The sequence below is a fragment of the Hoplias malabaricus genome, chromosome 7 (genome assembly GCF_029633855.1).
Source record: "Hoplias malabaricus isolate fHopMal1 chromosome 7, fHopMal1.hap1, whole genome shotgun sequence".
Lineage (NCBI taxonomy): Eukaryota > Metazoa > Chordata > Actinopteri > Characiformes > Erythrinidae > Hoplias > Hoplias malabaricus.
This window is the reverse complement of record NC_089806.1, coordinates 32,797,169-32,808,203: the sequence shown is the minus strand read 5'-3', so window position 1 is coordinate 32,808,203 and position 11,035 is coordinate 32,797,169. Positions and strand designations below refer to the sequence as shown.

The 11,035-nt window shown below is 37.2% G+C and overlaps 1 protein-coding gene across 1 annotated transcript; it reads right to left on the bottom strand.

Moving 5' to 3' along the window:
• Positions 1 to 2,346: 2,346 nt before the first annotated feature.
• Positions 2,347 to 8,331, bottom strand: rpl7l1 (ribosomal protein L7-like 1). The gene is made up of 6 exons (XM_066676633.1): positions 8,284 to 8,331; positions 6,200 to 6,308; positions 5,951 to 6,114; positions 5,678 to 5,815; positions 4,282 to 4,391; positions 2,347 to 4,116 (listed from the first exon to the last, which is right to left on the bottom strand). Exons 1-6 carry the CDS (start codon positions 8,295 to 8,297, stop codon positions 3,908 to 3,910), a joined length of 744 nt encoding a protein of 247 aa, XP_066532730.1. The 5' UTR covers positions 8,298 to 8,331; the 3' UTR covers positions 2,347 to 3,907.
• Positions 8,332 to 11,035: the final 2,704 nt, after the last annotated feature.

The window sequence follows — 11,035 nt, the reverse complement described above, 5'->3', positions numbered from 1 at the left end:
CATGGGTTTCCTCCCACAGTCCAAAAATACACGTTGGTAGGTGGACTGGCGACTCAAAAGTGACCATAGGTGTGAGTGTGTGTGTTGCCCTGTGAAGGACTGGCGCCCCCTTCAGGGTGTATTCCTACCTTGCGCCCAATGATTCCAGGTAGGCTCTGGACCCACTGCGACCCTGAACTGGATAAGCGTTTACAGATAATGAATGAATGAAAGTTTAAAAATATGAAATATTTGAGAGGGACAAAGAAGCCATTTGATGAACGCTCTTTGCCTAGAAAAAAATATATTCTTTTAATAATTGTTTTAACATTTGAATTGGATCGGAGCTCTATATCTTTGAGATGACAATATGTAAAAAGGTTTATTTGAAAAGTACTTTATAAAACTGGTTTGTTACTCACTCATATTCTCATTCATGTTTAGAAATTCCTTCACAAAGAGAAATATTCTGTACTTTGCATCAATGATGATACGTTTTAGATTTATTCAAATTTGATATCAGTATGTAAAGGTAAAGGTGAAATTGAATATCAAATAACAAAGTCTATTTTTGCCTTTGTAGACACCGTGACTCCTGGTTACCGTCACTACCATCATAAAGAAATGGGATTTAATAAGTTACTCTAAGGTGAAAAGTGGCTTGATTTTGCTCAACGTTATAACTGATAATTTTAAGAATTAATCATTGTTAGAATTCACCATGTGAAAACTTGTTTGTTGAAGAACATACCTGTTTGCTTGATTATGTCAATGAACATCTCATTGGACACATTATATAATCTATGTCTATTTTGTTCGTAAGAGTATACTCTGGGGACTATTAGCCTTGTCTGTATGATTTATATATATTTCTTAAAAATACAGATTTCTGTAGTTTCAATCATGATCATAATCATGATGAACATTTCCACAATTCAACTGTTAGGCAGCCTTGGCCTAATGGTTAGAGGACCGGGCTTGGTACCAGAGGGTTGCTGATTCAATCCCAGCAGGAACGTCCTTGGCTGAAGTACCCTTGGGCAAAGCACTGAACCCCCAAATGCTCCCCGGGCCCGCCACTCTGGGTGAGAGTTCACAGCCCCTTGTGCACTAGTGTATATGTTCGCTGCCACAAATGGGTTAAATGCGGAAGACACATTTCGTTGTACATTGTAAAATGACAAATAATTCATTCATTTATTCATTTTCTGTAACCACTTATCCAGTTCAGGGTCGCGGTGGGTCCAGACCCTACCTGGAACCATTGGGCGCAAGGCAGGAATACACCCTGGAGGGGGCACCAGTCCTTCACAGGACAACACACACATTCACACCTATGGACACTTTTGAGTCGCCAATCCACCTATCAACTTGTGTTTTTGGATCGTGGGAGGAAACCGGAGCACCTGGAGGATACCCATGCAGACACGGGGAGAACACAGTCACCCAGAGCAGGACTCGAAACCCCAACCCTAGATCCCTGGAGCTGTGTGACTGCGACACTACCTGCGCCTCAGTGCCACCCTTGACAAGTAATTCCACATTATTATTTACACAACATAGAGAAACATACAGAAGTTTCAACCATTTTATAAAGCTTGTTTTTCTAGGTCATCTGTTGTTGTATCATTTTAAGACACTTCTGAAATCTGTGATAAAATGTCAAGGAAACCTTTGGCGTATTTTTAAAACACATCACTTTGATGAGCATTTATAAGTAAAATGAATTACAATATAGCAGTGGCTGATCACTGAAGAAGGGTGACCCGGTGGTGCAGCAGGTAGTGTCGCAGTCTCACCACTCCAGTTTCCTCCCATTGTCCAAAAACACACATTGGTAGGTGGATTGGCGACTCAAATATGTTCTCATGTGGGTGCGCAAGTGAATGTGAGTTTATGTCACCCAATGAAGGACTGGCACCCCCTCCAGGGTGTGTTCCTGCCTTGCGCTCTATGATTCTGGGTAGGCTCCGGACCCACTGCGACCCTGAACTGGATAATATTAATATTTTCATTCATAACTGCATCTGCTGCAAAAAACTCACTAGTTAACCATGTTGCAGAGTAATGAAGCCAGACCAGGATTGACATGGTTGTCTTTAAACCATTCTATTATAGATAATTTGTCTGTTAAAAAGAATGTTTATCCTAGTCTATCGTTGTTGTCCAATCAAGTTACAGGAGATGGAAAAAAAAAATCTTCCTTAAATTTTAACGGAAGTCAATGTATAAAGATTTTATTTCAAGTAATTTTGGAGCATTTCTATTGGTCCATTCATCATGAAAATGTTTACAAAGTGTGAAGGACATGTGCTGTGTTTTAATGATGCAGTAAAATAAAAATCAACAAAAATGGAGATGCATGTTTTTGATCGGACAGCGACGATGTTCAAATCAGGTGTGATATAAAGCAAAAGCGGCTGATAGCTATGTCTCACATAACCCTAATCATGTGGTTAGTAAAATGACAAAATCAGCTTGGAGTAATATATGCAAAATTTTAAATATTTAAATTAAAACTTTGCTTGAAGTCTCCTAGTGATCAGAGAAAAAGTTTCAGAAATCAAAGTGTCACTCCCCAGGGGAACATTGGAGCCATTTTAATAAGAAAATTACTAATTCTTTTACCCAGTACATTAAGAAATCTACACTTTTTTGTGTATATATATATATAAATAAAACATAAAAATGTTCCTGTAAAACTAATTACTGTAGGTTCCCGTATCTATAGCAGAATTTTGCTCATGAAAGTCTGAGCCAGCATTTCTGCAGAAAAACAAATAATGACCACCAAAGCTGGCACACATTTATGCAGATCAACAAACTAACATAGAATACGTTTAGGTTTTGGCACAATGACTCTGCTGCTGACCCTCTAAACCAGCACCTAACATAAATCATGATATACAACCTCTGCTCTTTTTTTCAGCAGGGCATACTACTTCAGTCAGGATAAAACAAGGCCAAATTTGTATGGCTGTTTATTCTCTAAATACTAACTTTATCCTCAGTGCAAAATGTAAATTTAGATAAAAGAAAGCCCAAAAGCAGGCAGGAACTGTAAATAACAACATTAGGGGACTAGTGGAGCATTGCCAGGGAAGATCCCCAGTATTTGTGACCCACAGCTTAGTTCATGATTTAGCATTAACAGCTAGGATTTTATTAGAAAGAACTACCATGAAATGTTTATTAATTTATGTAATATGCATATCCTTGTGGGGGCAGTGGTTATAATTATCATAAAAATAATAATACATTTACACACATTTTATATATATATATATATATGCGCTATGTTTATAAATATGTTTACAAATTCTGCACATTAACTACGTTTAATTTAATCACCACCATGCTGAGGTGGTAACTGGCAAATTACTATAGGATTGTTTAATAAGCTCCAGTTTTTTTTTTCGTTGTTTATTTGTTTTAAAAGGGGCAATTATGTATCATCGTACAAAATGTGTCTTCCGTATTTAACCCATCTGTGGCAGTGAACACACACACTAGTGCAATAGGGACCGTGAACACACAGCCAGAGCGGTTGTAGGTCATTTGAAGGTCTTTCAATTTCCTCTCTAGTTGTCTAGTTAATATTATCACATTAATGGCTAATTAGAATGCAGTCTAAACAATTCTGAATGTGATATTTATTGATATAAAGGAAAAAGCTTCATTACCACTGAAACAGTACTAATTCCAATAACAAGTAGTTTTCCAACCATTCAAACTGTTCATGAAAAATTCTGGTCCATTCATTCCTTCTTGAGGATAATAGTTTGACACCAAGTCCATCTTTGGTGTGATGAGCTGAATGATCTTGCAGAGCATGGTATCTATTCCAATAAAAAGGAAAAGGTAAAAGAAACAAATCCAGTAACTGGCTCTGTAAAATCAGAGTTCGGGTAAGATTAACCCTTGATGTTCAATTAAATTTCCTGATGACACTGTTAATGTCCCCAGCTCTAGGTCCCGGTTCACCCATCTCCTTCAAAAGGCCGACTTTATCTCTGGCAGAATGCCGTGGTACAGACAAGCAGAATGGCCAGAGGAACCTGTTCACCACCTTGAAATTCTTCCCAGTTGAGTAGATCTCATGAATGAGATCCTCCAGGCAGATGATACCATATTTTCCTACAATAATCAAATGGAAACAGTTAAGAGGTGCATAGATATTACATTGTGTTTTTATGATTTTACTTATGTTTTGAGAAGACAAAAAAAAAAAAAAAAAAAAAAAGAGAGAGAAAAGAACAGAACAACAGGTTATTTTTCTCACTGCAGCTGTGTAACTCTTACCTAGATGTTCTTCGATAACTGTGTTGTCTGTAAGAGGAATCTTTCTTTTATCAACCTTTAGCTGGCCTCTTTTCAAGATGAGCTCTCGAACGGACTTCAGATTGGGAAATCTGTCAAGGAACCAAAGTTTAGACAAGAAAAGCTAAGACTCATTTCATCTATTAGAATTCACATTTATTAACAAATCAATAAGGTGTACATATTTAATATAAGAGTATATGATATTGAAATCAAACATACATGGCATAGGTTTTAAAAATTACTGACATCATACAGATATTTAGGTTTGACAGATCTTAAACTGATATTTGATTATGCAGACTGCACAAAAAAGGGCAACAAAATACTGACGCAAGTAATCCTTTGAGAACAATGACATGACTTTCATTGGGAACCAAAATCACCAACCGAAGGATGGAATTATTAAAAAATTAAAAATGAATCAATGTAAATATTTAAAAATCACACGTTGATCCAATTTGCAATTATCCAGGTTTAATTACAGCAACTCAAATGTCACTCAGTGGTGTATGGCCCACAACATTCCTGTATGCACTCTTGACAACATCTGGACATGCTTCTGATAAGACAGGGGATCTCCTCCCACACCTGAATCAGGGAGTCATGGAGCTTGTGCACAATTTGTAGAGCTACTTGGCAGCGATATGTGCACTTTTAAGTAATGCCCCAGGGGTTCTTTACTGGATTCACATCTGAAGAACACGAAGGCCAGTCAATGGCATAAATGCCTTTGTTATCCAGGAAGAACCTACACTCACGAGCCACATGAGGCTGGGCACTGTTTGGCACCATGAAGATCCCTGGGCTGTGAGAACAGGTCACATTAGAGGACATTGGGCCCTCATGCCACCCTCAATGTGTCTCACAGTTTGTCAGAAACATGCACACCAGTAGTAGCCAGCCGGAAATCATGTTCTGGCATCTCCATGCTCTTGAGACTGTGCTGGAAGACAAAGCAAGCCTTCCCTTATGGTTGTGCCATCCTGGAGGAGCTGGATTACCTAGGCAACCTGAATGGGCAGAAGGTACCATCTCATGCCACTGGAAGTGACAAGGAGAATAGCAACAGGCAAAACAGTGGCCACCACTAGCAAAATCCCTTTTATGTATTGCATTCCGTTTGTCTTTCCAATGCACTTGTGGTCACTTTCAAAGTAGATGAAACTGATTTAGAATCATGCTTCCCAACTAAATTCCCTGAATTTTAATGGACTTATTATTATACTCTAATCATTAAATGTTCTGTGAATTTTTTACCAGTTTATTTATGAATGACTCAATGCTCCAAAATGCTTGTTCAAGTAAAACAAATCTAATTTCTACATTTTATAAATGTCAGTGCATCACAATGTAAGAGCAAAAGTGGACTTCTTACCCCCAGGCAACATATGGTTCAATTACTCTCAGCATATTTAGAGATGTCTTGCTGATTTTGATGAAGCTACCACTGAATAATTTCCGCAGCCTCAACATCTGAATGACCTTCCTAACTTGGGGACTGACACCTTTGATCCTTGAAAGAAAAATATATTAGTAAGTTCATTAAAACCACCTAAATGAATAAGACAATAAATAAATTATCAGCATGACTGATGCCAACATTTCAGATATCAGAACATTTAAATAAAGATGCAGAAACAAAGCTTACATTCGAACACGAACAGCAAATGCCAAAGTGTTCTTGGCTGGTGGCATTGGAGGGGGAGGTCTGTGCTTGGCTCTCTGCAAACGGACATTATCCCGATGCCTCTTTTTGCTGTCCTTGAGAAACTCTTCAAGGCGAACAAACTTAATGTCCTGTCCTTTAGGTACCTGTTAGGAGGGGAGAAAAAGGGTTCTATTCATATCTCATTTTTCAGTTTTGTCTAGAAAGTATGCATTGAGGTGCTGAATTTACCTTTCTCTTTTCAAGTAAAGCAAGCTTGGCTTGAGTCGCTTTAATGGCTTGATAAGCTTTTCTCTTTTTGAGAAGGTTCTCAGGAACCAACTTAATAACCTTCTGTTTTCTAAAAAAAAAAAATATAGAAATTAAAAAAATTAGAAATTAACAGTCAAGAGAGTGCATGTTTGATAGACATGTTTCTCAGTAGAGCGCAATACTTTGGAATGGATTCACATTTGACCAAATTTGATTTAATATTTGACAAAAACCCAAAGTCCAGTTAAAACAACTGTTTAGAAGAAGAAACAACACCTTTTTTGATCACCTTAGGGCAACTGCAATATTTCACAAACACTATGGGCAGTGACACACACACATTCACTCACACCTATGGACACTTGAGTCACCAATCCACCTACCAAATAATATTTAAAGTGATTTAAAAAAAAATAAATAAAAAAAATAAAAAAAATCAACATTGCGATATCATAACATGTTTATCTAACAACGTCACTAAATTAGCCATAATATGGCTTATTTTCTTTACATGAGTCGTTTAGGCAGAGTGAAGGACGGTGGAAAGTGGCTCTCAATGATTGAAATTACACTTGTAGTAAAATAAACCTTTTCAATAAATACAACAATAATTTTAATACATATTACATATATCTAATATAATTAATAATGTATCATGTATTTTTTTGTTGCAGTAGTGTGTTCTTGAAATTAATAAAAGTATTTTTCATTGTTTCATCTTATCGCCAAGTATATCATCAAGAAAATACACACAAAGTATCATGGGCTGTAATCACCCACCCCTAGTTGGGACACAAATGAAAGGACTTGAAATAGTATTCCCTCATTTAATACAGTAAGACCTAGTAGACTACATATAGGCCTACTGCTTTTAATGCAGCTGATGCATTTCATATTCATTTCGTGTTATTCAGTTCAAGTTATTTTCATGGTTTGTGGTGGTAGGCCCATGTAAGATGACAGAAATAGGTGTGAGGGGATTTGTAGTCTGCCACACGCTTGCTTGTGCAGTTCAGCATCAGGGGCCAAAAGATTAAGGCCAGTTTTGAAGGAATTATCAGAAGTAGCTGAAAGGTCTAGTCTGGCCACAGCAACCTTAGTGGGCAGGTGTAGGATATTTTTTTTCATTTAAATGTTACTAGATGTAGCTGGTTGGATCATAAACAGCAACCTGTGTTGGTAGGTGTAGAAACAAAAGTGTAAAGCTCTAATGGATTGGTATTGGATATGTTACATCTTATCCTGTGTATGATTTTAATTAATCATAACACTGGGGCACCTATTAGTCACAGCCACTATATTGACAAGGAAAATAATATTCTCGACTAAACATATATGAAGCTTGTTCTTCTGAAAGTTGCAACTAATGCCATAACATCTCTTTGCTTAAGTTTTCCTCTGCACTTCTCATACTGTATGTTTTTTTAAATACACTGTTGACAAAAAGCTAAAATTTAGTGAATGAGGTTAAGTAACTTTTATTCGCCTCTTCCTTATTTAGCCTGCTTTATCAACATCAGCCCTAGGATTTCTAGATAATTCTCGCATACAAACAACACACTGGGCCATACACATTTAAGACATAGTACAGTATAATATTTTTATTAATGAACTGCTACAGTAGCCTTAATTTATCTGTGATGATTGCCTTTTTTGTGTAACAACTGTTACTGCAGTGGAGCTCCAAGTGTTTAGAGCAGATGTTGAAGCACAAATTCGCAAGTCTAACGTTTAATAATTCGTTGAAATTGAGAGGTCAAATAATATTAAGAAGATTAAGATATTAAGAAATATCGAACAAATAATGTTATTATGCAGTACAGGTGAAAGACCGGTTGAAACAGTCCGAGTGGTTTATAACTCCTCCTCCTTCAGACCCATGTGTGAGACGCGGACCAGTTTTCATTAAAATCACGGTTTAATTTCTGCCTAATTTGTAAAATAGTCTGCTCAGACGATCGTTTATAACACAGGTGTGAGATTATCAAAAGGTAAACATATAGCGTAAGGTTTAAAAAGGCGGATTAAGTCAGATTAAAATGTAAACAAAACGGGATACATACTCAGGTTCTGCCATCGCTTCTGAGGAACTGACGTAGATGTCGCACACGATCTACGCGTCTCTGTTTTATCTCTCGCTCCGCGGTGCTGCCCCTGTGTGGAGAAACAAAGCACGGCACGAGCCTTCATCATTACCCCTCCCCCCAGGTATAATAATAACAACAACAACAACAACAATAATAATAATACATTTAAATATATTACATATTAATAATTTTTTTATTTATTGAGCTATACATGTAGTATTGAGTAAGGTCTGAGTGGAAAATGTAATTAAAAGAGGATTAGCATTCCACAGTTTTGAAGCCTAGATATAGAAAAGGTCCCTCCATGTGTCCTACATTTCCCTCAGAAAGTCAAAAAATCCAGAAAGCCAGATTCCACATGTCTAAATCTGTGTGCTGAAATTTAAACAAATATCTATATTCAGTGAGTTACACAAAGGAAGGAGCTTGGCCATTCTTAAATCTGTCCTTAAAAATTCAAGCAGCCAACAGAGTTTTTTCAAAATAGGCGAGTTATGAGATTTTACCATGTAATTTCACCGAAGTTATGGTGTATATGTATGTGTATGTGTATGACAGTCATTGTTTTGTTTTTATTCAGTTTATAAGCTTCACTCACATTCCAGGGACTTGTTATTTTTCTAATAATTATAGCTTGTATTTCACTGAGCGAACTAGATGATGATGTAGTGCACCACAATGAATAAATAAATGAGCTTATTAGAGAAAGTTGTTTCAATAGCCTTTCCGTGTGGGTAGTAGGCCGTTTCCCCACACATCTATAACACAGTGTTGAGAGAAGTTATGGTGTGGCTCCTTAATTTTAGGCCTGAAAATGTACAAACCGGATTCCAAAAAGGTTGGGACACTAAACAAATTGTGAATAAAAACTGAATGCATTGATATGGAGATGGCAAATATCAATATTTTATTCGTAATAGAACATAATAGTAAACTGAAATATTGGCTAAAAAGGAGATACATGTTTTCTTCAGACAGCAACAATATACAAAAAGCAAGTGCCCTAAAATCAGACTTTGTGGGACTCCACAAAACTTTTACTTTGATACTTTATTAATTATATCCAGAGAATCTTTAAATTGCCTATTAATTACTTTTGATTACCATCAGTGGTGGATTTAGGTACTGGCCACATGGGCAGTTCCCCAGGGCTGCATTGTGCAGGGGGCAGCATGCGATGCTGAAAAAAATTAAAGGGTGATATTTGTGCTCCTCATCATGTTACTAAATGAAAGTAGCTTAGTTAAAACTTTTGAGGCGGGCGGCCTGTCATCATGATTTTCTCATGAGTCATGCAGCTTCCCTGTTGTCTGTTTTCCTATTAGTTCCACCATGTGTCTAGTTTATGTTATAACAGCACCTGGGTTGACTTTGCCCCTTCATTTTGACAAGCACTAGAGGAAAAGGGGAGGGGGATGTAAATTCTCTTCAATGCAAAATTCTCTTCAATAATGTGTAGAAATTCAGAAATTGCCTGTATCACAACTTTAGTATTGATTTAGTGAGGTGAAATCATAAGGGTTTCCTGTAGTTGTATTTGCTACTGTGCTGTTATTTAGTGAATACATTGCCTGATCAGTTATCTTAAAAATGTATATTGTGTAATAATAAGTGTAGTGTATCTGGCTCTGTATGTCTTAAATACTGTATTTCACTGCAAATTTGTTCTATTTCTAAAATATTTTGGAGCTGGAGCACCCTCTGTGGGTTCACTCATGGTGTCACACAAGCTAGAACCGCCACTGTTTACAATTGATTCCAACCAATTTAACACTAAGCCAGAGAGTTCAAACCCATTTTCAAGATTAGATTCAAAATGTTTCAATGTATCAATGGTGCACCAAGATTTAATAAGTTTAATAAAATAACAAAAAATGCAGTCAAAAATATACAAAAAGTGTAATTACCTGATACACCCCCTCCCCCACAAAAGAAAAAATAAATAATAAAACCTACCCCAAAACACTCTGTGTGTACCAAGCTCCATCAACTGTTTTAGATCATTAATAAAAGAATGTCAGCACCGTTGAAAGGCCATAGGGTCTTGTTTGACCAGTCTGAGCTATTCCCTCTCTATGAGAGGTTATTTTGTTTTGGAAATGTGTTGCAAATGATTTGCAGACTTTAGATAACAAATTGTTTTGAAGCACACCAGCAGAAAAAGAATAGGTGGCTTTTAGTGTGGCATTTAAATTAGAGATCAAATCACTACAGAAGAGAACGCTATATCTGGCCAAACATTATATTCATTTTTAAACATTCACTATGTAATAATGACTTAGCAACTTATGTTTATGCATTTCAGTCATTCATTGTCTGTAACTGCTTATCCAGTTCAGAGCCATGGAGGGTCCAGAGCTTACCTGGAATCACTGGGCACAAGGCAGGAAACACACCATGGAGGGGGCACTAGTCTTTCACAGGGCGACACACACTCACACATTTACTGTGAGTGTGGACACTTTGGGTCGCCAATCCACCTACCAACGTGTGTTTTTGGACTGTGGGAGGAAACCCAAGCAGACACAGGGAGAACACACCAAACACCTCACAGACAGTCACCTGGAGTGGGACTGGAACCCACAACCTCCAAAGTCCCTGGAGCTGTGTGACCACGACACTACCTTTGCACCACCCTGCCACCCAACTTATGTTTATGACTTAGCATTTCATCACAATCATTTAGCATCTAATAAAAGTGGATTTAGATTAAGTATTTAGTGTCTAA

Excerpts from the sequence above, each read along its gene's own strand:
- rpl7l1 (XM_066676633.1), bottom strand. Across the intron at positions 4,392-5,677 it reads GAACCATATGTTGCCTGGGG|ATTTCCCAATCTGAAGTCCG; the intron begins GTAAGAAGTCCA and ends GTTCCTTGACAG. Across the intron at positions 4,117-4,281 it reads AGTTATCGAAGAACATCTAG|GAAAATATGGTATCATCTGC; the intron begins GTAAGAGTTACA and ends TGATTATTGTAG.